Source organism: Plectropomus leopardus, chromosome 1 (genome assembly GCF_026936395.1).
Source record: "Plectropomus leopardus strain MGB_pleo_1.0 chromosome 1, ASM2693639v1, whole genome shotgun sequence".
NCBI classification, from domain to species: Eukaryota; Metazoa; Chordata; class Actinopteri; order Perciformes; family Serranidae; genus Plectropomus; species Plectropomus leopardus.
Window position 1 is genome coordinate 3,189,402 of NC_142176.1, and position 26,190 is coordinate 3,215,591.

The following is a 26,190-nucleotide window of genomic DNA, read 5'->3' on the forward strand; positions in this document are numbered from 1 at the left end:
CAATTTATTAACAGCAGACTGGAGGGAGTTGTTGAAACCTTTTACAACTTGTGTGTTGATTAAAGTTTTTCAAATATAATTCTGATTGTTCTGAAGCACAATATTGTATCTGTGGGTCCAAAAGTCCGACTTGTGTCTGTGCATGAGAGTAACTTTGGTTTCAGAAGTGAGGGGGACACAATAAAAGTTTTTTAAAACATGTGATTTGAATTTCTGAATATATTTAGAGACTACCATATCCAAAAACAAAATCAAGTTAAGTCGAAAAAAATCTGGAGGTTAAAATGCTCAGTTCTGCCAGAGGGTATTAAATATGCAGGATTCCCACACATATCCATGGAGGAAGTTTACCAGGACTTTTCAAGGACCCATAATAACTTTTTTTTTTTTTTGCCCCACTTATTTGGCTTTTTAAGCATGTTAGACTCATACATACATAAACAGTGAGACAGAAGGCGGGAAGAAAATGGAGAAACATATGTGCTGGTTGCCAACAGCTACAGAAAATATATTTTATGTTACGTTACATGGAAGGTTATCCACGGAGGATTACTGTAACATTATATTTAACAAAAGTCCACGACTTTGTGGAAACTTTCAATGACTTTTACTAATTCCATGACTATTCCAGGCATGGGAAACATGACTGTGAAATTCAGTGACTTTTCCAGGTTTTCCATGAACGTAGGAACTCTGAATGTGCTAAATTTGCTGTTACTTTCCTTTTTTTACTGAGTATATAAGAGCAAAATCAGCAGCTCAGTTCACATTATCAGGCAGAATCTGACAGCTGGCCAAACTGTTTTTGTGGTTACAACCCAGCTGAAAGGCTGCAAGATGGGAGAAAGTCAGTGGAAGAAAGAAGAGCAGAAAACTCTGAGACAGATCACATGTGCGTAACTATACGTACACGTGATCTGTACAGTTCAAGAGTGATTACAGTTCTTTATCCTAATGTTTGAGCTGGGTTTTAAAAGTGGAGTAACTGGGCTTTCCTTCATGGTCAAAAGGATGCTTTTCCAGATTTTATACCCCCTGACTGACAGAACCATTTAAGCAACCGTTGCATGATTTCTTGTGATTTTTATGTGAGTTTCATGAAAATGCGTGTCCATGTTGTATGAGCCTCTAACCAAAGCCAACTTTCTGCCACTATGTGACAGATAATAAAACTTTTTGAATCTTGAATTAATGTGAAAGTCAGTAATCAGCAGTGTGGGCTTGTATGAGTGTGTGAAAATGTCTGCTGTAAACCAAAAGAAGCCGTGAGGGAAGAAGGAGATGCAAAGGGAAGGAGGTATTTATATGCCGAGCACAGCAGCTCAGGTGGAGCTCATCCTGCTGACGAGCCTCCTTTCAGCTCCTGCAACACAGTTAGGAGCAGCAAGACCAGGATGCAGGGACACCGAGTGGAACAGAGGGATCACTTAACGAATCACTGAAGACCAACTAATCCGCCTGAATTTAACATCATTTTAAATCCACACTGATGTGTGATCATGACAGCATGCGCCGGGGGGAGGTACACCTAGGGAACCAAATGTGCTAGAACTGACGCTTCAAAAACACATTAGCTGTTATATGATGATTTTCAGTGATACAAAACATTAGTATCCTCGTATACCACTTCCAATAACTTTAAAAAGTTGATCATCTCACACTTCATGCAGTATTTTTTTTTAATGCAAAATACTGAGTGTACGCCCTTCACAGGTGTGCGCTGTAAAGTGACTTTAAATCATGGTGCTGCAAAGAGGTGAAGTCCTGATAATTTGCTTTCATTAGTTAGTCGAGTTGGATCAATGTTGCGTTGAGTAAACATCCTTATTTACTGAGCCTCCTATGAATACCTGTTCTCTCAGCCCATCAAGCCTGAGAAAGATTTGACTTGGGGATGTGTGCTGAGTGGTACCGCCTTGCCCAAAGGCACTGTGTCACACTGGGAGTGTTTCTGCGACTGTGTGTGTGTCGTTCTTGACCCTTTGTGTCTGTGTTTGGCCGCTCTGTCATCACAGCTCTGCTAAGATCTTTCTGTGAGACCTTTATCTCGCACGTCCTGCTCAAATACTCAGTGTTAGGAAGCGAACCGGGAGCAGGATGTGGCCACGGCGTGCACGTAAGAAGGTGATAGGTTTCTCACACAGATGCTTGATTGATGGATGAGTGTGTGCGGTAGACCACAGATCAAGGTGGAGACAGGATTTGCATGTAAACACTTAGTTTGATATTGAATTGAACAACCACAATGTGGCAGGTATAATCAGTTTGTATTCACATTAAATAATTGTGCCTTCTGTTTCCCAGGAGACCTGAGACAACAGGCTTCAGAACCTGTGATCTAACAAACACAATTATATAGAGTCAAGAGAAGTCGTGTTTTTATGTGTCCGAGGTTGAATTTGGTGCTTTCTGATTCCAGGATTTATCGTAGCTGCAACTTGAAGTTTTTCGAGCTAAAAAAAACTGCAAAAACAATACAGTTCTCTTAAAATCAGCTCATATTTTAACAGATAATAATAATAATATGATATGACAATATATAGATTCAAAGAAAGCAATATGTAGCTGTGAGCTGTTAAAACAGTTCTGTGAGAAACAAAAAGGTACAAATTTCACTTTGATTAGTCAAATGGCGTCTGAGTGAGACCAAGACAGAGTTCGGGTCAGGTAAGCAAGAAATTATGGGAAATGTATAATCAATATAATAGTATAATAGATGGATTACTATAAGGGTCTACCAAGCATAGGCCAAGGGGCCCAAAGTGTCAGGGGCCCTTCTGGCATCACCTGCAAAATGTCACTCCAAGGGACATGTTTACCAACCAGGAAGAGACTAAATATGACCACAAAAACATCCAAATGATCTACAAAGAGACATAAAATAACTACAAAAAGAGGCAAAACAACCAAAAAGACACACAAATTTAGCCCAGACACAAAACAACAAAAATAAACCACCAATTGACCTCAAAGACATACAAACTGAGTCTCAAAAATCACACAAAACAACCACAAAGAGACACAAAGTGACCAAAAAAAGACAAAAAACAATTTTAGACACATGATGCCAAAGAGACACAGAATTACCAAAAATTACACAAAATGATCTCAAAGAAAAACAAAATAACTTCGCAAAGACACAAAATGACAAAGAGAAGCCACAAAATCACATCAAAGAGATACAAAACTGAAAAAACAACAATCACAAAGAGACACAATATGACCTTAAAGAGACAAAAAAAACGACCGAAAAAGGACAGAAATTACCGCAGAGACACAAAAGGAGTGAAAATAAAGAACACATAATGACCTTAAAGAGATGCAAACAATAAAAGGAAGTAAAACCAGCACAAAGTCTGTGTGTCTTGCTCCTATGTTGGAAATGTTTGGGGGTCTTTTGCATGTCTTTGCCCAGGGGCCGTTTGTCCCATAATCCACCTGTGTGTATAATGTAAAGCAGAATTTGACATATTGTTTCCAATCATGATACATGCATATCAGTGGGTTTAAATGGGGTTTCTTTGGGGTTTTTTTTTCTGGGAAAATTATCAACTGCCAACAACTGCCTCAGAACTTTTTTTTATATTTTATCATAAATTAGTACATAATTACATTAACAAAAAAAAAACCCAACAAAAAAGCAATGCTATAAGGAAGGAGTGAATAATGAGTTAATTAATTTTGTTATTTTAATTAATAACTGTGCAAATTAATTTTATCTGTAAAAAAATATAGTAGATTTAGAAAATTATATTTTCAAGTAGGTAGAGAAAGAGGGAAAAATGTCTACAGGAAAAAAAGTGAGGAAAAAAATATATTTATAATAATCATAATTACCTGTTGTAAGCACTTTTTTATGTCAATTCTTATTTTTTTATTTTTTATAATATATATAGTTTTTCTTTTGTGTGTAATTTCCAGGTAATTTTCTTGATTTTTTTAAAAATTCTTTTTGGATTATTTATTCATAAATTGCTGATTCCTTCCCATGTTCTTTGCAAGAAATTACGCCAATTTGCTTAAAATGCTTATATCAACCCAGGCTTAAAAAATAAAATGATTAAAGTAGAGTGAAAACTGTCTGCTGCTTATTTTATATGACATTCATTTTACATGTTAAGTTTTTTAAATTTTGTTTTCAGGCAACAGCATGTCATCATGAATGTATTTTAAATACATTAAACTACTATATTTGCTGAAGAGATCCAAGTTTCATTTAATTTTCTATTTTATTCTATTTCAAACAAAAGGCTGCTGAGACATCAAATTTGGAGAGTTGCACACACATTCACACACTCAAACACACACTCACTGTGCACGCAGTAAGAAACCAGCACAAACACAGACAGCCTGCAGCTACAGAGTGATCTTTATTAATGAGAACTTTGTGGGCTTAAATCTCATCATTAGACATAAATAGAGGAATCGTGTATGCAGATGACGTTGATTTATTTATGACTGTTCGGTTATGCTCCTATAAATCATTACATTAAGTGCGTATATTTGTCCTGGTTTCTGGTTTATCTCCTGCGTCGACGGGACTTGGGCGCGGTCGCCTCCCCGCCGTGGCCGATGGCGAAGCACTCGGTCTTGAGGCAGGCGCAGGTGTTGATGTGCGTGTAGGTGTAGATGATCTCTGTGCTGTCAGGGCAGGCGAGCTGGATCTGACGCTCAGAGGTGGACACCTCCTGGCAGCAGGAGCAGGTGTGCTGCAGGGATCGGGCTTTTGTCGAGTAGCTGAGAGAAAAGACAGAGTGAAGGAAGGGAAGGAGACGGAAAGAAGGACGCAAGGAGGAAGGGAGAAGTTAAATATTATATAATAGTTTAAGAAATTTAAAATATAAGACCACAGAGCTATGAAACTTCTTAATGTGGTCATGCTGTGATATAAACCCCTAAAGTCACATATTTCTACAGAACTGAGCAGCACTTTCTGCAAACTACGAATATGTTGCATTTGCACCCGTGGCTCTTTTTCTCCCTGCTTTTCAGCCCAAAACCTGGCTGCTTTTTCCTTTTAGTGAGCCACACCTCATTTCCAGTGACCTTTTGGCCCCTAAATGTGAGTCTTTTTAGTGCCTTATGCTTTTTTCTCAAGTGTCTTTTTAGCTCCTAAATGTCTGTGTTTTTGAGCATCCTGTGTCTCTTTTCTTAACAATTGTCCAGCCCCCAAGTGTGGGTCTGCTTCAGCAAGCCGTGGTTCTCTTTCCAGTGTTTTACAGCCCCAAAATGTGTGTTTTTTTTAAGGAGCATTTTCTTTTCAGCCACCAAACGTGGTTATTAAATAATTAAATGATAAAATAATTAATAATTACTTGAAAAAGAACCTTGGGTCCATGGGTTTTTTTTCAAGTGGCTTTTTAACCCTCAACAGGGGCATTTTTTTTAGCATCCATCACTGTTTTTCCAGTGGTGATAGTGCAAAGTTGTTGGGTTTTTTGCAGACACATTGCTGCTTTTCCTGACAAAATTTAAAAATTAATTTAAAATAAATAAATTAAATAATCAAATAAATAAAATAATAAAAAATGCAAAATAAATGAATAATTACATTTAAATTTAATAAATACATTTTTAAAAATATTAAGCCAAAACATGATTTTTTTCCTAACCATTACCAAGTGTGTGGGGGGGGATTATCATTGGATTACCATTTTTGAATCGTGACCGATTTTATGAATTTAAAGTCAGGATGTCAGGCCTCTTTGCCTCTTTGTATCTTGTCTCTCCCCAACTCAATTGAAATGCTTCTTTAATGTGTAAAACAGCACAACAGAAACATTTATCTGGCGAATATTATGAATTTTCCACAACAGTGATGATAATTAAAATGACACGAGGGGGGCTCACAAGGTGAAGGTGCCACAGGCTCCGCTGCAGCTGGTGATGTTGACCAGTTCCTTGGAGTGGCAGCCCTGGTTCTCCAGGCGGACAGTGGTGGTGGACACACTGCAGGGCTGACCCTTCGGGATACCTGAGGCAAACAGGAAAGACATGATTCACAGATCATAGCATCCATGAAGAAAAACAGTAAAGACTGTGGTGCAAGTTCAACTAAATGTGGCTTAACCCTTTAACATCTGGATGGACATCAGTTTTCTTTGCTTTCAAACACCTTTTACAAGCATGAAAGCCTCCGAAACTTGAAAAAATTGGTTTGATTTCTTTTGAAAACATGGGAAAAAAGGAAACTGAAGAGGCATGAAACCCAATGCCCTCCTCATAGATGGCGCCGATGTTTGCAGGTATGACAAGCAATTGGTTTTTTGGAGGTTTTTTTGTGGTGTGCAATGCAAGCAATAGCAATACTTACAGACGTGGCAACATCCGTCTGGAGCGATGGTCTCAGTTCCCTGCAGGAGAAAAACACACATTCACATCAGTGTTCTGTTGTGTGTGTGTGTGTGTGTGTGTGTGTGTGTGTGTGTGTGTGTGTGTGTGTGTGTGCAGTCACCGGTATGCAGTCTTTAGGGTTGTAGGGAGGACAGGTGGTCTTGGCTTCAATGGTGATGAACTGATTACCGATCTTCATACACTCAAACTTCACACAGGGGTTTCCAGGAGGAGTCCAGATGGTGCCGGGCTGAAAAAAAGACAAAAAAAAAACACAACAGAGGTTTAAAAACCAGTCCACAAAGCCTGACTGCAATGAAAAGCAGTTAATATTTTGCCAACACATTGCTGTTTTTACAGCAGCTTTTTAAGCCTGAACAGTGGCTGTTTTTTCCCAGTACATCACTGATTTTCCTGCCATGATCGTGTCACGAAAAGTTGATTTTTTTAACAAGACACTGCTGATTTATAGTGACAAAAAATGTTTTTTTTTCCAACATTCTCTTTAGATAGTGGCATGAAAATCTGTTGTTTTTTCTTTGACACATGGCTGCTTTTTTTAAAAAGTTTTTGGTTTTACAGATAGATCACGGGATTGAGGCCCCATACCAGCTTTTTAAAGCCAAAACACGACCCTAAGCCCGACCGCACAGAGATGTTTAAATTTCTGTTTAAATATCTGCTCCATAATAATGCACAAATGTGCAATGGGGACATCTTCTCTAGTGATTACGTCAGTCTGATGCCACGCTGTGGTGAAATAGCAACAAAGTAAACAACAACAAAAAGACAGGTGAGATGCTGGAGACCTTGTCCATACACACACACACACACACACACACACACACACACTAACCTTCAATGAGTGTGTCACATTCGTGTGTGGCTCTATGACAGTGCAGTTCTTTTGGACACACGTCCCGCAGCACTGTCCAGGGACAATCTCGTATGCAAAACCCTGAAAAGAGACACAAAGACAAAATATTAAAATCTAAGACAGGTACAAGATCTGATCAGTATAAATTAGTATTTTTTGAATGTGCTCAGTATGTTAATGTCAGAGTATGGATGATATTTGCTCTTTTACGATCAGTAAAAAGGAAAAAACGTACAATTGAACAGAGACAGTGAAAGCAGAAAGGCGAATCTCTTTCTGTGGGCATTAATGCAAACAAGCAAAATTACAGTGACACCAGCGCTGCATGTTAACCCTTTAGAGCCTGCATCCACATCAGTTTGTTGTGCTGCCTTCAGAGGCCTTTAATGACCACTGAAACCTCTGAAACCTGAGAACATTAGTTTGATTTCTTTTGAAAACATTATGAGAAATGAAGGAAATGTTTGGCATATTGTAAAATATGCTGGACATATATTGTTTTTATTATTGCCATATTATTATTGTGGCCATAATAAAAGACGCTATAGTCGGAGTGCTGTCCTATTTTGACTGCTTTGATATCCATTTTGAGGATTCAGCACCCATTTCAACAAGTTATATTGTGAGTGAGCGTGTTGTATTTTATCATTTTTTTTTTTATTTAGAAAATGTCCCGAAAAATTGTATTTATAAATTCTATAATATATATTCAAAATAATGTTACAGATATATATATATATATATATATATATATATATATATATATATGTGTGTGTGTGTTCTTTTTGTTTTTTACTCTGTTTTGTTTTGATTTTTGCTTATTTTTGGGTCATTTCTGGACAAAAATAAGCAAAGACAAATCAATGCAATAAATAAATATGCTCATCATAAAGAATGTGATGCGCTACGCGTGACATGAAATTTAAAAAGTGAAAGTGTGTGAGTGAGAGTGTAAATGATGGAGGGAGAGAGAGACAGATCTTACCACAGGGCAGTGTGGGTCACATGGTAGACGCTGACACTCTATTCTGTTCAGACCGGTGGCGGGATCTTTCTTGTCACTACAGATGCACTTTTCACAATGATTCATGGGCACCTCGTCTCCAATCTGGAGGACAGGGTGAGAGCGTCAGCACAGATACACACAACGGTGCTTTTAAACATTAGAAATGCTCTCAGTCTTGAAAATATAAACAGTCCAGTACAACACGAGGGCAAAAATATAAAACTATATTCATATTATCTCATTCGAATTTGTATTGTTTACCTCAAATAACAGAATTGAAAAAACTAAATCTGTTGATACTCGGTGTTGGAACGACCTGTCCGAGGGGATAAGGCTTGCAGAATCAGTAGCCCTCAAATTGAAATTGTGAATACAAAATATGCATCATTATCGAAAAAAAATCCCTTTTTATCACAAAAACATTTTTACACTCACATGACGTGCTATTTTAAAGCAATTCGAAAACGCCATATTTTGCAAAGCTGCAATGGAAACATTTTATTTGCTTTAACATCATATGATGTGCAACACCGGGTGGCGGTAATGCAACTTTATGGATGCCAACCACCATCAAACCCACATAAGAAGAAGAAGGAGGAGAAATAGAAAAATTACATGACACTCTACAAAACATGGCTCAGTATGTGTGGACAGAGGAAGAAACTGAGATCTTCGTAACTTTTATACGAGACAAATAAATTATATTAGATTGGCTTTATTAGGTGGCCGCAATAGAAAAAACCTGCCAATGTTTTAGACATCCATCGCCATGGTTATTTTATTGTTATCACTAGAGGAGAAGTTGCGTAACATCGTGAGAGATATAATATCACTCATTGCAAACACATTCATCTCGCTATTGTGTTCTTTAGAAATTTCTAAAATATCGCTTAAACAAAGGCCCCTCGTCTTCTATCGTGTTTTATTCTGATCCCTTGACATCACTGTTATGTGGACATTCGAGGTAAGATCTCACCTGGTATTCAGTTTTTTTGTGAACGCACACATCCTTTGGCCCTGTGAGGGAAACACCGATCAGCCATGCATTTTAAAAGTGCCTTTTTAAATATGAAACCTGGCTCTGCAGTCAAAACTCACGGCACGTGTAGTTGACACAGCAGACTCCTTTAGTGGTGACGAGTTCAAAACCAGGAGGACAGGCCGGCACAACCTCAGGACACTGCTTCAGGTCACACACTGTGCAGAGACACAGACGCAGGGATGAAAGCGCAAACAAGTCACAAATATTCACAGACAAATCCTGCACCTTATATTTACTGCTCCATAAACAGCTGATAGCAGGAAGATTAATGATGAAGCTTTTCATTAATAAAACCTGCTTCACTGTTTGATACCAGAAGTTAATGAACACTTGGACCATAAAATTCTCACAGCCTGTGATGCTGTTTCACTCAGTGCATGCTGGGACATGCTCAAGACTCCTCCTGTCAAACTATTATACACTGTGTTTAACCCTTTCGAGCCTGTTTTATTATCACACACACTCGTATCGCTCTGAACACAAAATCTGCTTTTCAAAATCAGGCTTTGAAAAAATGTTATACATTAACATTATTCTCTACTTTCATTGAATTAACTTTTTTAATTAACATCAGTCTTAATCATACATATCAAATATCCAATAATTTTCAGAATTTTAACCCTTTAAATGCCAGGTTTTTGTCATGATGCCATTATGTTTTTAGATGAAAAAATATATATATATTATTTTCAATACACTATATGCTAAGCAGATCTTTTAAATTATTATCCCAGCCTGGGATATGTCAATGATTTGCGACAACACTGACTGTGAGAGTGCATATAGTGGAAATGGCATGGATCTTTATCCAGATATGGTGAAAATTAAGTAATCCGGTAGAAAATGGTAAAAAAAAAAAAAAAAAAAAGATAAATTCCAAGAAAAAAAGCCCAGAATGACACCCAGAAATAATACAAGTCATTTTTTTATGCTTTGATGGCTGTGGGATCAAATATGCAGTTTGAATGGGTTTCAATGGAGCATGTAACTATTTGTTTCCACAGTGTATTTAAGACTTATTTTTGGAGCTTCCAAGATTAAAAGAAAATACACAATCCTGCCAAAATTGTGCCAAAATGATCAAAAAATGAAGAATGAAAAGTGTGCAAAATGCACCAAAACATCCCTAAGGGTTAATATCACTGCCGTATGAATATAGAATGTATTAACTTAAATTACAGTTAAGTTGTATTAAAGTTTTAAGAGTTGCTTCGTTTTCTGTGCTCTCTTACCGCACTTCTCCTTCTGACAGCAGCCGACAGTTTCGGTGACCTTCACTTGACCCTCCTGGTCACAGCTGAGCGCTGGCGGTGTTGGACAGGACACGGGACGGCAGCTGATCTGCAGTATGTCCTCCACACATGTGCACTCTTTACAGCCTTCTGTCCACGTTGTATTGGCCTGAGGACAAAATGTTTATGCAGAGTTACGGCATGAAGAGGTGAAATGTTATGTGTGAAGGCGCTGACACTGTAGACAAATCATTTACCTTTGTCCACTTTCCATTTGGCAGCTGACAAATTTCTATATGGAGAAAGATATGAAACATTAGGCTATTTTTTCTCTTTTGGACTTTGGTCAGCCTGGAGCTAAGGCTATAAATCCTGAATTTATCCTTAAAATCCATTGTCATTTTTATGATTTTTAAGTCATTTCTTTTCGTGTATTTTTCCACCTAATATTCTGTTAAACTCGTTCAACAGTCCTTAACTCTGTGAAACATAGAATAGTGACACTATAAACTCTGAAAACTCCCCCATACTGGACATGTTCTAGATTAAGATCCAAAACCATCTACAACTTTGGCAAGTTTACATGTTTTCTGACATTAGCGTGTAGCTTGATTTAGCAATGTAGGCTTTATAATGTAAATACTTGCAGTAGTTGATGGACCATTTAAAGGACTCTTGCACACTCACGGAGATTACTTATGCATACGTTTACCTCATTATTTGAAACTTTGGACATGTTTAATATGAGCATCCTTCATTGTATCACTCTAAATAAGACACAAAATACATTACAGAACAAAAGGTCACCTTTTACAGATGGGGATAGATTGTTGTCATGGCAAAAAACAAACAATATTAGGTGCTAGTCTAAAATGAAACCTGAGTTTATGGGGTCAAAGCTGACCGGTTTTGTTCCCCTGAGCTCTCGTCACATTCCTCTTCAATACAGAAAAGCAACTGATCCACTGATTTAATAACAGAATAACAAATAGGATTTGATCACGAAAGTGCAGCACATTCTTAAATCCAACAGAGCTTTAACTGTACATCAGTGGTGCTCTTACCACAGGTGGGCACGCATTCATTGGAGCTGGACGAAAGGAGGATGGTGCCATTTGGACAGTAGCAACCCTCCAGCTTCACATCTAACATGGCACTGAACTGATTGTTAGCATAGATGAATTTCTCGTTGTACCTGCAGAAACAACAGAATATCGTGTGAAGACCACACTTTGATGTATGTGAGCCGAAGCACAAACAAATGAAAAAGGATCGTCTGTGGTGAACAATGTGTCTGTGCGATATCATACCAGGAACTGCAGGTGGGCTCCACCAGAAGGCCACACGCCTTATACACTTTGGGAGGTGAACATTTATAATCTGTAAAGAGATAAAGAGAAAGCAAACATTGTGTTTTTTAGTTGAGGTCACTGGCATTCTCATTCTGAACTTGTCAAATACCTCTGCTTGATCAGTGATTTCGGTGTCAGACACCGACACACACAGACACCTTTCGGGTATGATAGGCCATCCACCTGGTGTCTGTTTATAATGCAGCTGGATGGCACCTTTCAAGGCAGTGTGCTACACTGCTGGACAACTTCAGTTTGAAACGCAGCCGGTAACAACGTATTATAAGGAGCAGGAAAGTCCCTATAGGGCGGGCGTGGCAGTGGATGGGTCCAAAAAACCAAGGACTTTTACCCACGAGCCCACTGTTAACTTCCAGCTCGTTCTGACTTGGAATGGACAAAACCATTACCGTTGTTATTATATGCCACTGGACGGCTGGACAGCAAAGGGCACTTCTACATGCAATGCACACAGCGGCATCACTTGAGTCCAGTCCCCATGAAACACTGAAGGACAGTGTCAGGAAATAACGCTGCAGGTAACAATGTAATAAACGGAGCAGGAGTGCTGGAATAGGGCAGATGGGTGAGGTGGTGGTCGATGGGTCCCACAAACAACTAGCATATGTAGAAGTGAACAGTACTGACCCAGCATCAATATTTAACAAGTTAAGATGAGAATGTGTTAGCAATGTCGTTGGTGAGTTACAGAATAATAAGTAATAGTGCTTGGTTTTAACTTTAATATAGCTGCTTACCACAGAGTCCTTTGGTGGCGTTCCTCCAGTCAATGCACACTCCAGCCTCAGCACAGGCGTCAGCGTAGGTCTGTAAGCTGGTGCAGCCCATGTGATTGATGTGAATTTGGCAGACGTCAGTCTCGCAGGCAATAATAAAGGGACTGTAGTCCACGAGCTTGTGGCAAGGTTCGAACACACTAGGGAAAATGGGATTTAGTCAGTATGGGCACTTGAAACTAAGTGACTGCATTATTACACATTATAAATAATTTCTGGTGTTGCACAAGGATGATAAGATGTTTAGTTTGAACTTTCTGTTTACTACTATTGCTTACATGCTGCATGTAAGATTTTTAGCTGGATATCTTTCAGTTAATGAGGTTAAAAGTTGAAAGGAGACACCAGGTCTCATGATTATTTCAAAAAAAGCTGTGATGCTTTGAAGATGTAGATAAAACAATGCAATTGACTGCAAATCCATTTTGACATATATTTAACTGAATACAGTAATAGACCACATATTTAATGTTCAAAGTGAACAACTCTCGTTTTTTATTGTTATGCACTAATTCAGAATTTGACGTTTCCAAAAGAGTTGGGAAATTGGCATGTTTACCACTGTTTGACATCACCGTTTCTTTTAACAATAGCCAAAGTGTTTGGGAACAGAGGAAACTAATTGTTAAAATTTGGGAAGGGGAATTCTTTCTCGTTTTTGCTTGATATATATTAGTTGTCAACAGTCTGATTTCTCTGTTGTTGTATGTTGTGCTTCATAATGCCCTACACTTATGTTTAAATGTTTAATGGGAGATAGGTCTGGAATGCAGCAGGTCAGTATAATACCTGTGCTCTTTTAGGACAAAGCCACGGTGCTGGTACACCTGCAGAATGTGTCTCATTGTCTTGCTGGAATAAGTAGGGATATCCTTGAAAAATATTTGGATCATCTGGATGGCAGCATATGTTGCTCTAAAACCTGTATGTACCTTTCAGCGTTTACACATGTGCACACTAATATCACAGATGCTTTGAACTTTGAGTTGGTAACAATCTGGATGGTCCTTTTCCTCTTGAACCTGAAGGACACGATGCCCATAATTTCCAAAAACAACAGCTAGTCAGACCACAGCGCACTGCGTTTCCAGACAGTGCTGTACTGAAGATTTAAAGACAAAACATGATCTTTTCCTAGCCATTATCTAGTGGTTTTTGTACCAAAACATAACCCCTCAAGTTTAAACATTCAAGTGCAGCATATCTGTGGTTTGTAAAAAAAGACAAAAAAATGGCAGCCCTTTTTCTTGTAATTGTGTTGTCCTAACTACCATTGAAATAAATTTAAAACTTAAATACAAAGAACATGTGAAATTAAAAATTTGGAAATTCTTATATCCAGAGCATTTGAACCAAATTTTACAGACAACTTGGGCAATTTCTGTCATATTTTCTCCTTTTCCTCCTACCTGCTCTTGATGACCTGACAGATGGTTGCATCGCAGGGAGTAGGCGTCGGTGATGGTGCTGGTGTGGGTTTAGGGTGGCCACACTCACCATCGTGCCACCCTTGTGCCATACCAGGACACGAAGGATCAATTTTGCCAGTGGGCAACATGCAGTCATCCGTCCGATTGTTGTCACATGTGCCTAGAAAGACAGTCATCATTAGTGAGACAATGTCGCAACTCGAGTCAGTCCAGTGTTGTTTTCCTGCTCAATCATTCTGTAGAGTTATGCAAAAGACATTTTAATGTGAGCTGGGTTTTTTTTCAAGAATGAATTATACTGATTGCAGAATATATCAAATAAGTAGGTTCTATCTATGTAAATATTAGGTACACACAATAATAAACTTTTAAAGATAGGCATGTTATATATTAACTGATGTCTAAATTCCAACTTCTGCTGCAGGACTCACCACATTGTCCCCAGGTGTTGCCGGCAAATTGGCTATAGGGCAGGTAGATACTGAATATGAGCCCTGAGAAGGTGATCTTGGCTTTGATTTTAGGGATTACTAGCAATGTATCAATGCCCGTGGTGGTTATACGGAAGTCAGCAGTCTGGTATGCAGGGTTTACACGCTTGTCATTCACAGATATCTAGAACAAAAAGGATTTAAATGTCAGGAATAATTGCTAAAAGTATTAAAACTGTGTCGTTAAAAAACACAGTCATCAGATTTAACAATAGAAAATAAATAAACAAAACATGAAACATGAATAAAATATTTCTTAACACTCCATAAGTTATTAGACGTATCTACATTATTTAGTTTTTGAGATATGCTCATTTTTATGAACAGAGTGTAAAGGTGTTGTAATGGATTCATTATTTATTCTTCTGGTGCGTTTTGTCTGCAACAAAAATAATGAATGTTCCTGCTATTATGTTGTATTATGTTGTATGTTGTTTTTTTATGGATATACAGGATTGTGCAAACAACGATCTCCTGCAGCCATTACGGTGAAATTCCAGTGTAAACTTTGTAAAATACTACATTTGCACAGCACGTAAGGTAAGGTATAGAAAGTCATGACGTGATAACAGGAAGACAAATGTCTTACCTTGCTGGGGGAAAAAAGAATGAATGCTCTTGCAATTATGGTTCTGATTTTAAATCTATTTTAACAGAATCGTGCAGACAACAACCTGATTTTAAAGGATTAAGTTTATATCTTGAATGACATTCCAAACTTAAAAAGTATTTCATTAAATTTCATTAATTTGTATAAAAAGAGCTGAGGTTTGTCCTGCTGTGTATATTATTTTAAGTTTTTCTTAAATTTCATTATATCAAGATGACCTAACAATTTCTCCACCTCTGGTCGGGTCCACCAGGTTGGAAACCAGAGTTTAAATTAAAATCGGAGACAGTGAATAGTGCCTTTTAATTACCTCATTAATGAAATTGCCATCAATATCCTTCTGCGTGATAAAGATCATGTAGTTTTGGTAGAAGACAGTGATGGACTGAGGACAGGATAGGCTATCAGCTGCACCACAGTAGTAGTCAGTGATCAAAACGCTGAAGTTGTATCTGGGCGAAATCTCTTTCATCAGCCAGTAGGAACAGTTGCGTTTAAAGTTATAGTAGGTCCCATCAAAGGTGACATAATGGGGGTCTCCCCAGCCGTAGCAGATACCTAAAGAGACACATATTGCCGTTTTAAAATTGCATTTCAAGTCTTATGATATAATCATAATATTCCATGTTAAAATAAAATTAAAAAAACATTCCTGTGGAGAAAATGCTTTAACATCTTCAACCTCAGGATTCTGCAACAAAGGAAGTGGTTCACTCTTACATTGGCATTCATAGTGGAAGCAGCATCCATCCGCGTCCAGTACTTTCATTGCGGGGAAGTTATTTGCACACACTACAGGCTTTGGAGTTGGACACTGGTTCGGGCCACGGATCACGGTACCATCAACACATTTTGCTGTTATACAATTTTTCTCCTGCCAACTTTCACCATCCTATGAGGGCAATCATGGATTGGAATTGAAGAAAAACAAGAAAATGTGGTTATTTTCATAAATTACCAATTAGTTATGCAAAATCCATAGTAAGTTTTGATGATAGCCTTTCAGGATTGAGTGGTGCGACTTAACAATTGCGAATAAAAAAAAAACAAAGTTAAAAATTTACAGAATGGCAAAAAAGAGGTACCTCTCGTGGAGGAACGACATCAATACAGTATTTCCTTTGAGGACACGGGTGGTGTTTGGGAACAACAATACATTGCTCATTGCAATACCCGCTGTAACAGTGGCCATCGTCGTCTGTCACATTGTAGACGAAAGAGCCTGAAAAAAAGGCACGGTAAGATTGTTGTTAAAAAGTATTCTGTCATATATCACATAGATGTATGCAGTGCATAATGTATATCAGACTAGGGCACTTCCAATTGTTATTTTTACCACATCAATCACTAACAGAAGAGTAGCAGCTGAGCAGTCTCTCTACAAGGACACAAAAGCTTCAGCAACTGAGCTTGTAAATGACCAACAGTGTGGAAAAATTAGTAAGATAAGAAGTAAGAAGTAAGATATTGAAGTTGAGCATGATTTATTATGACAAAGTAAACCAGCACAAATGTTTTGCACCGAATTGAATTCTGCATTACAGCTCAATAACGTGAGAAATGTAGCACAGAGGGGCAAAGACAATTAACAGAATGAACAGAAAGAGAAAGAGAGAGCACTATGAAATAAGACTTTACCCATTTCAAATGGTAAAAAAGTAATGGTCATTGCAACCAATCCACCCATGCCCCCCACCCCCGAGCCCAAGCTTTTGAAGATTCTCTGTTGATTACTACCAAAGCAATAAAGCCAACAAAAAAAAGGGGGTATTCAGGTTAATCTTGGTCTTAATTCATCTGGAACTTACCAGGCTGGAAGATTGTACCATTATGAATGCAATGGCACTGTCCTCCAGTTAATGGTTGAGAGGTTCCTCCTGTCACAACTGGTTCCTCAGTTGTGGTAAAAGTTGTCATGATTGTAGAAGTAGTTGTAGGTGGCCGAGTGGTAGTTGTTGTTTCAGTGGTCGTAGTTGGTGTGGTGGTCGTAGTAGTTGTGGTTGGCGGAGTTGTTGTTTCAGTTGTGGTAGTCGGGGTGGTGGTTGTGGTAGTTGAAGGTGTTGTAGTTGGAACCGTAGTGTAAGGAGCTGGTGTTGGACAACTACAGCATCTAAATTTAACTTCATAATCAAAACACTCTTGATTGAGCCCTTGTTGTTTGTTCATGCATGTGAGACCAACGTCTTTTTTGCAGGTCACTTTTTGTCCCACATCTGATAAGGGGAGACCTGGATAAAGAACAGCTCTACACTGTATTTCTTCAGGAGCAGAGCACACGTGATGACCAGCAGAGATTATATTCTTGATGGATTCATCATCTCCACCATCAGGGCCTAATGTGGGCTTGCCAAGATTGATCCATTGTGTCCACTCACATTTCATATCATGTCCCCCAGGGCAAGATGGAGTTGCTGGGGGCTGAGTTGTAGTTGTAGTTTCAGTTGTGGTTGGCGGAGTTGTTGTAGTCGTTGTGGTAGTTGGTGTCGTTGTAGTAGTTGTGGTAGTTGATGTTGTAGTCGTTGTGGTAGTTGGTGTTGTAGTTGAAGTAGTTGTGGTAGTTGGTGTTGTAGTTGTAGTAGTTGTGGTTGGTGGAGTTGTTGTTTCAGTTGTGGTAGTCGGAGTGGTGGTTGTGGTAGTTGAAGGTGTTGTAGTTGTAACCGTAGTGTAAGGAGCTGGTGTTGGACAACTACAGCATCTAAATTTAACTTCATAATCAAAACACTCTTGATTGAGCCCTTGTTGTTTGTTCATGCATGTGAGACCAACGTCTTTTTTGCAGGTCACTTTTTGTCCCACATCTGATAAGGGGAGACCTGGATAAAGAACAGCTCTACACTGTATTTCTTCAGGAGCAGAGCACACGTAATAACCAGCAGAGATTATATTCTTGATGGATTCATCATCTCCACCATCAGGGCCTGATGTGGGCTTGCCAAGATTGATCCATTGTGTCCACTCACATTTCATATCATGTCCCCCAGGGCAAGATGGAGTTGCTGGGGGCTGAGTTGTAGTTGTAGTTGTAGTTTCAGTTGTGGTTGGCGGAGTTGTTGTGGTAGTTGTAGTTGGTGTCGTAGTAGTAGTCGTTGTGGTAGTTGGTGTGGTGGTCGTAGTAGTTGTGGTTGGAGGAGTTGTAGTCGTTTCAGTTGTGGTAGTTGGTGTTGTAGTAGTTGTGGTTGGCGGAGTTGTTGTTTCAGTTGTGGTAGTAGGGGTGGTGGTTGTGGTAGTTGAAGGTGTTGTAGTTGGAGCTGTAGTGTAAGGAGCTGGTGTTGGACAACTACAGCATCTCAATTTAACTTCATAATCAAAACACTCTTGATTGAGCCCTTGTTGTTTGTTCATGCATGTGAGACCAACGTCTTTTTGCAGGTCACGTTTAGTCCCACATCAGATCAGTGGAGACCTGGATAAAGAACAGCTCTACACTGTATTTCTTCAGGAGCAGAGCACACGTGATGACCAGCAGAGATTATATTCTTGATGGATTCATCATCTCCACCATCAGGGCCTGATGTGGGCTTGCCAAGATTGATCCATTGTGTCCACTCACATTTCATATCATGTCCCCCAGGGCAAGATGGAGTTGCTGGGGGCTGAGTTGTAGTTGTAGTTTCAGTTGTGGTTGGCGGTGCTGTTGTAGTAGTTGTAGTTGGTGTCGTAGTAGTAGTCGTTGTGGTAGTTGGTGTGGTGGTCGTAGTAGTTGTGGTTGGAGGAGTTGTAGTCGTTTCAGTTGTGGTAGTTGGTGTTGTAGTTGTAGTAGTTGTGGTTGGTGGAGTTGTTGTTTCAGTTGTGGTAGTCGGGTGGTGGTTGTGGTAGTTGAAGGTGTTGTAGTTGGAACTGTAGTGTAACGTGCTGGTGTTGGACAACTACAGCATCTCAATTTAACTTCATAATCAAAACACTCTTGATTGAGCCCTTGTTGTTTGTTCATGCATGTGAGACCAACGTCTTTTTTGCAGGTCACTTTTTGTCCCACATCTGATAAGGGGAGACCTGGATAAAGAACAGCTCTACACTGTATTTCTTCAGGAGCAGAGCACACGTGATGACCAGCAGAGATTATATTCTTGATGGATTCATCATCTCCACCATTAGGGCCTGATGTGGGCTTGCCAAGATTGATCCATTGTGTCCACTCACATTTCATATCATGTCCCCCAGGGCAAGATGGAGTTGCTGGGGGCTGAGTTGTAGTTGTAGTTGTAGTTGTAGTTGTAGTTTCAGTTGTGGTTGGTGGAGTTGTTGTAGTAGTTGTAGTTGGTGTCGTAGTAGTAGTCGTTGTGGTAGTTGGTGTGGTGGTCGTAGTAGTTGTGGTTGGAGGAGTTGTAGTCGTTTCAGTTGTGGTAGTTGGTGTTGTAGTAGTTGTGGTTGGCGGAGTTGTTGTTTCAGTTGTGGTAGTAGGGGTGGTGGTTGTGGTAGTTGAAGGTGTTGTAGTTGGAGCTGTAGTGTAAGGAGCTGGTGTTGGACAACTACAGCATCTCAATTTAACTTCATAATCAAAACACTCTTGATTGAGCCCTTGTTGTTTGTTCATGCATGTGAGACCAACGTCTTTTTTGCAGGTCACTTTTTGTCCCACATCTGATAAGGGGAGACCTGGATAAAGAACAGCTCTACACTGTATTTCTTCAGGAGCAGAGCACACGTGATGACCAGCAGAGATGATATTCTTGATGGATTCATCATCTCCACCATCAGGGCCTGATGTGGGCTTGCCAAGATTGATCCATTGTGTCCACTCACATTTCATATCATGTCCCCAGGGCAAGATGGAGTTGCTGGGGGCTGAGTTGTAGTTGTAGTTTCAGTTGTGGTTGGCGGAGTTGTTGTAGTCGTTGTGGTAGTTGGTGTCGTTGTAGTAGTTGTGGTAGTTGATGTTGTAGTCGTTGTGGTAGTTGGTGTTGTAGTTGTAGTAGTTGTGGTTGGCGGAGTTGTTGTTTCAGTTGTGGTAGTCGGGGTGGTGGTTGTGGTAGTTGAAGGTGTTGTAGTTGGAACTGTAGTGTAAGGAGCTGGTGTTGGACAACTACAGCATCTAAATTTAACTTCATAATCAAAACACTCTTGATTGAGCCCTTGTTGTTTGTTCATGCATGTGAGACCAACGTCTTTTTGCAGGTCACTTTTGTCCCATATCTGATAAGGGGAGACCTGGATAAAGAACAGCTCTACACTGTATTTCTTCAGGAGCAGAGCACACGTAATAACCAGCAGAGATTATATTCTTGATGGATTCATCATCTCCACCATCAGGGCCTGATGTGGGCTTGCCAAGATTGATCCATTGTGTCCACTCACATTTCATATCATGTCCCCCAGGGCAAGATGGAGTTGCTGGGGGCTGAGTTGTAGTTGTAGTTGTAGTTGTAGTTGTAGTTTCAGTTGTGGTTGGTGGAGTTGTTGTAGTAGTTGTAGTTGGTGTCGTAGTAGTAGTCGTTGTGGTAGTTGGTGTGGTGGTCGTAGTAGTTGTGGTTGGAGGAGTTGTAGTCGTTTCAGTTGTGGTAGTTGGTGTTGTAGTTGTAGTAGTTGTGGTTGGTGGAGTTGTTGTTTCAGTTGTGGTAGTCGGGGTGGTGGTTGTGGTAGTTGAAGGTGTTGTAGTTGGAACTGTAGTGTAAGGAGCTGGTGTTGGACAACTACAGCATCTCAATTTAACTTCATAATCAAAACACTCTTGATTGAGCCCTTGTTGTTTGTTCATGCATGTGAGACCAACGTCTTTTTGCAGGTCACTTTTTGTCCCACATCTGATAAGGGGAGACCTGGATAAAGAACAGCTCTACACTGTATTTCTTCAGGAGCAGAGCACACGTGATGACCAGCAGAGATTATATTCTTGATGGATTCATCATCTCCACCATCAGGGCCTAATGTGGGCTTGCCAAGATTGATCCATTGTGTCCACTCACATTTCATATCATGTCCCCCAGGGCAAGATGGAGTTGCTGGGGGCTGAGTTGTAGTTGTAGTTTCAGTTGTGGTTGGCGGAGTTGTTGTAGTTGTTGTGGTAGTTGGTGTTGTAGTTGAAGTAGTTGTGGTAGTTGGTGTCGTTGTAGTAGTTGTGGTAGTTGGTGTCGTAGTTGAAGTAGTTGTGGTAGTTGGTGTGGTGGTCGTAGTACTTGTGGTTGGCGGAGTGGTTGTTTCAGTTGTGGTAGTAGGGGTGGTGGTTGTGGTAGTTGAAGGTGTTGTAGTTGGAACTGTAGTGTAAGGAGCTGGTGTTGGACAACTACAGCATCTAAATTTAACTTCATAATCAAAACACTGTTTTTGAAGCCCTTGGTTTTTGTTGATGCATTTGAGACCAACATCTTTTTTGCAGGTCACATCTTGTCCCACATCTGATAAGGGGAGACCTGGATAAAGAACAGCTCTACACTGTATTTCTTCAGGAGCAGAGCACACGTGATGACCAGCAGAGATTATATTCTTGATGGATTCATCATCTCCACCATTAGGGCCTGATGTGGGCTTGCCAAGATTGATCCATTGTGTCCACTCACATTTCATATCATGTCCCCCAGGGCAAGATGGAGTTGCTGGGGCCTGAGTTGTAGTTGTAGTTGTAGTTTCAGTTGTGGTTGGCGGAGTTGTTGTAGTCGTTGTGGTAGTTGGTGTCGTAGTAGTAGTCGTTGTGGTAGTTGGTGTGGTGGTCGTAGTAGTTGTGGTTGGAGGAGTTGTAGTCGTTTCAGTTGTGGTAGTTGGTGTTGTAGTTGTAGTAGTTGTGGTTGGCGGAGTTGTTGTTTCAGTTGTGGTAGTCGGGGTGGTGGTTGTGGTAGTTGAAGGTGTTGTAGTTGGAACTGTAGTGTAAGGAGCTGGTGTTGGACAACTACAGCATCTCAATTTAACTTCATAATCAAAACACTCTTGATTGAGCCCTTGTTGTTTGTTCATGCATGTGAGACCAACGTCTTTTTTGCAGGTCACTTTTGTCCCACATCTGATAAGGGGAGACCTGGATAAAGAACAGCTCTACACTGTATTTCTTCAGGAGCAGAGCACACGTGATGACCAGCAGAGATTATATTCTTGATGGATTCATCATCTCCACCATTAGGGCCTAATGTGGGCTTGCCAAGATTGATCCATTGTGTCCACTCACATTTCATATCATGTCCCCCAGGGCAAAGTGCAGTTGTGGATGGCAAAGTTGTGGTTGTTTCGGTTGTGGTGGAAGGTGTGATGGTCGTAGTAGTTGTGGTTGGAGGAGTTGTAGTTGTTTCAGTTGTGGTAGTTGGTGTGGTGGTTGTAGTAGTTGTGGTTGGAGGAGTTGTAGTTGTTTCAGTTGTGGTAGTCGGGGTGGTGGTTGTGGTAGTTGAAGGTGTTGTAGTTGGAACTGTAGTGTAAGGAGCTGGTGTTGGACAACTACAGCATCTAAATTTAACTTCATAATCAAAACACTGTTTTTGAAGCCCTTGGTTTTTGTTGATGCATTTGAGACCAACGTCTTTTTTGCAGGTCACATCTTGTCCCAAATCTGATAAGGGGAGATTTGGATAAAGAACAGCTCTACACTGTATTTCTTCAGGAGCAGAGCACACGTGATGACCAGCAGAGATTATATTCTTGATGGATTCATAATCTCCACCATTAGGGCCTGATGTGGGCTTGACAAGATTGATCCATTGTGTCCACTCACATTTCATATCATGTCCCCCAGGGCAAGATGGAGTTGCTGGGGGCTGAGTTGTAGTTGTAGTTGTAGTTTCAGTTGTGGTTGGCGGAGTTGTTGTAGTCGTTGTGGTAGTTGGTGTCGTAGTTGTGGTAGTTGGTGTCGTTGTAGTAGTTGTGGTAGTTGGTGTTGTAGTCGTTGTTGTAGTTGGTGTCGTAGTTGTGGTAGTTGGTGTTGTAGTTGAAGTCGTTGTGGTAGTTGGTGTGGTGGTCGTAGTAGTTGTGGTTGGAGGAGTTGTAGTCGTTTCAGTTGTGGTAGTTGGTGTTGTAGTTGTAGTAGTTGTGGTTGGTGGAGTTGTTGTTTCAGTTGTGGTAGTCGGGGTGGTGGTTGTGGTAGTTGAAGGTGTTGTAGTTGTAACCGTAGTGTAAGGAGCTGGTGTTGGACAACTACAGCATCTCAATTTAACTTCATAATCAAAACACTCTTGATTGAGCCCTTGTTGTTTGTTCATGCATGTGAGACCAACGTCTTTTTTGCAGGTCACTTTTTGTCCCACATCTGATAAGGGGAGACCTGGATAAAGAACAGCTCTACACTGTATTTCTTCAGGAGCAGAGCACACGTGATGACCAGCAGAGATTATATTCTTGATGGATTCATCATCTCCACCATCAGGGCCTGATGTGGGCTTGCCAAGATTGATCCATTGTGTCCACTCACATTTCATATCATGTCCCCCAGGGCAAGATGGAGTTGCTGGGGGCTGAGTTGTAGTTGTAGTTGTAGTTTCAGTTGTGGTTGGCGGAGTTGTTGTAGTAGTTGTGGTAGTCAGTGTCGTAGTTGAAGTAGTTGTGGTAGTTGGTGTCGTAGTTGAAGTAGTTGTGGTAGTTGGTGTGGTGGTCGTAGTACTTGTGGTTGGCGGAGTGGTTGTTTCAGTTGTGGTAGTAGGGGTGGTGGTTGTGGTAGTTGAAGGTGTTGTAGTTGGAACTGTAGTGTAAGGAGCTGGTGTTGGACAACTACAGCATCTCAATTTAACTTCATAATCAAAACACTGTTTTTGAAGCCCTTGGTTTTTGTTGATGCATTTGAGACCAACATCTTTTTTGCAGGTCACATCTTGTCCCACATCTGATAAGGGGAGATTTGGATAAAGAACAGCTCTACACTGTATTTCTTCAGGAGCAGAGCACACGTGATGACCAGCAGAGATTATATTCTTGATGGATTCATCATCTCCACCATCAGGGCCTGATGTGGGCTTGCCAAGATTGATCCATTGTGTCCACTCACATTTCATATCATGTCCCCCAGGGCAAGATGGAGTTGCTGGGGGCTGAGTTGTAGTTGTAGTTGTAGTTTCAGTTGTGGTTGGCGGAGTTGTTGTAGTCGTTGTGGTAGTTGGTGTCGTAGTTGTGGTAGTTGGTGTCGTAGTAGTAGTCGTTGTGGTAGTTGGTGTGGTGGTCGTAGTAGTTGTGGTTGGAGGAGTTGTAGTCGTTTCAGTTGTGGTAGTTGGTGTTGTAGTTGTAGTAGTTGTGGTAGTTGGTGTTGTAGTTGTAGTAGTTGTGGTAGTCGGGGTGGTGGTTGTGGTAGTTGAAGGTGTTGTAGTTGGAACTGTAGTGTAAGGAGCTGGTGTTGGACAACTACAGCATCTCAATTTAACTTCATAATCAAAACACTCTTGATTGAGCCCTTGTTGTTTGTTCATGCATGTGAGACCAACGTCTTTTTTGCAGGTCACTTTTTGTCCCACATCTGATAAGGGGAGACCTGGATAAAGAACAGCTCTACACTGTATTTCTTCAGGAGCAGAGCACACGTGATGACCAGCAGAGATTATATTCTTGATGGATTCATCATCTCCACCATCAGGGCCTGATGTGGGCTTGCCAAGATTGATCCATTGTGTCCACTCACATTTCATATCATGTCCCCCAGGGCAAAGTGCAGTTGTGGATGGCAAAGTTGTGGTTGTTTCGGTTGTGGTGGAAGGTGTGATGGTCGTAGTAGTTGTGGTTGGAGGAGTTGTAGTTGTTTCAGTTGTGGTAGTTGGTGTGGTGGTTGTAGTAGTTGTGGTTGGAGGAGTTGTAGTTGTTTCAGTTGTGGTAGTTGGTGTGGTGGTTGTAGTAGTTGTGGTTGGAGGAGTTGTAGTTGTTTCAGTTGTGGTAGTTGGTGTGGTGGTCGTAGTAGTTGTGGTTGGAGGAGTTGTAGTTGTTTCAGTTGTGGTACTTGGTGTGGTGGTCGTATTAGTTGTGGTTGGAGGTGTTGTAGTTGTTTCAGTTGTAGTAGTTGGTGTGGTGGTCGTAGTAGTTGTGGTTGGAGGAGTTGTAGTTGTTTCAGTTGTGGTACTTGGTGTGGTGGTCGTATTAGTTGTGGTTGGAGGAGTTGTAGTTGTTTCAGTTGTGGTACTTGGTGTGGTGGTCGTATTAGTTGTGGTTGGAGGTGTTGTAGTTGTTTCAGTTGTAGTAGTTGGTGTGGTGGTCGTAGTAGTTGTTGTTGGAGGAGTTGTAGTTGTTTCAGTTGTGGTAGTTGGTGTGGTAGTTGTGGTAGTTGAGGTTGGTGGAATTGTAGTTGTTTCAGTTGTGGTAGAGGGTGTGGTGGTTGTAGTAGTGGGTGTTGTAGTTGGTATGGTTGTTGAAGTATTAGGTATTGGTGTTGTGCTGCACTGCACCTTCTTACAGCACTTTACCTTTATTTCGTAATTTGAACAAATGGGAGGATACTGTTCGCTGTTTTTACAGAGCAAACCTATTTGGGCATTACATGTTACTTTCTGTCCCAATTCATGAATGTTAAGTCCCGGATAATGCACAGCTTGACACTTTACTTCCACAGGATTCTCACAGATTTGATATCCTTTCTGGATGATGTGTTTGATGGTTTCATTGTCACCACCTTTAGCACCATACTCAGGTTTGTCAGAGCTTATCCATTTTGACCAGTCGCACAGTGTTTCCTGGCAGAGTGGTTCAGTAACATGTTTGGTTGTTGTAGGGGTCTTCGGGGGTTCTGTGGTTGAACTTGGAGGTATCGTAGAAGTTATAGGCTTTTTGCATTTATCATAGTCACAACACATAACTCTGATTTGATAGTTCAAGCACAGGGCCAGTGGTCCTGATTGGTCTTCATTTTTGCATCTCAGCCCCTCTTCCCGTCTACATTGCACTACTTGTCCTATGCTGTTGATGGTGACATTCGGGTATTTCTCAGCTCTGCATTCAATCTGAACTGGCTGTTCACATATGTTGTACCCTGCGTTTCTGATCTTTTCATATGTTTCACTGTCTCCTCCTTTACTTCCCAGTGTTGGGAAGCTGGTATCATACCATTGCGACCATTCACAAGGATTACATGTGACTGGGACTGTGGTTGGTTCTGTGGACGCACATGACATAGGTGTTGGTAAATCTCATATTATAC

The 26,190-nt window shown here is 40.5% G+C and overlaps 1 protein-coding gene across 1 annotated transcript in view; it reads right to left on the reverse strand.

Annotated features, from left to right (window-relative positions):
* Positions 1 to 4,351: 4,351 nt before the first annotated feature.
* LOC121943646 (mucin-5AC-like) overlaps positions 4,352 to 26,190 on the reverse strand; it is a 38,123-nt gene continuing 16,284 nt past the window's right edge. The window contains 24 exon segments of the mRNA XM_088082556.1: positions 4,352 to 4,737; positions 5,851 to 5,974; positions 6,314 to 6,353; positions 6,455 to 6,583; positions 7,190 to 7,291; positions 8,196 to 8,318; positions 9,193 to 9,233; positions 9,315 to 9,413; positions 10,491 to 10,659; positions 10,748 to 10,782; positions 11,555 to 11,685; positions 11,801 to 11,870; positions 12,601 to 12,779; positions 14,049 to 14,229; positions 14,501 to 14,684; positions 15,481 to 15,728; positions 15,891 to 16,062; positions 16,256 to 16,392; positions 16,979 to 18,535; positions 18,538 to 18,930; positions 18,933 to 19,766; positions 20,319 to 20,877; positions 20,880 to 21,808; positions 22,510 to 26,145. Coding sequence (XP_087938682.1) covers positions 4,521 to 4,737; positions 5,851 to 5,974; positions 6,314 to 6,353; positions 6,455 to 6,583; positions 7,190 to 7,291; positions 8,196 to 8,318; positions 9,193 to 9,233; positions 9,315 to 9,413; positions 10,491 to 10,659; positions 10,748 to 10,782; positions 11,555 to 11,685; positions 11,801 to 11,870; positions 12,601 to 12,779; positions 14,049 to 14,229; positions 14,501 to 14,684; positions 15,481 to 15,728; positions 15,891 to 16,062; positions 16,256 to 16,392; positions 16,979 to 18,535; positions 18,538 to 18,930; positions 18,933 to 19,766; positions 20,319 to 20,877; positions 20,880 to 21,808; positions 22,510 to 26,145 — 10,289 coding nt within the window. The 3' untranslated portion in view covers positions 4,352 to 4,520.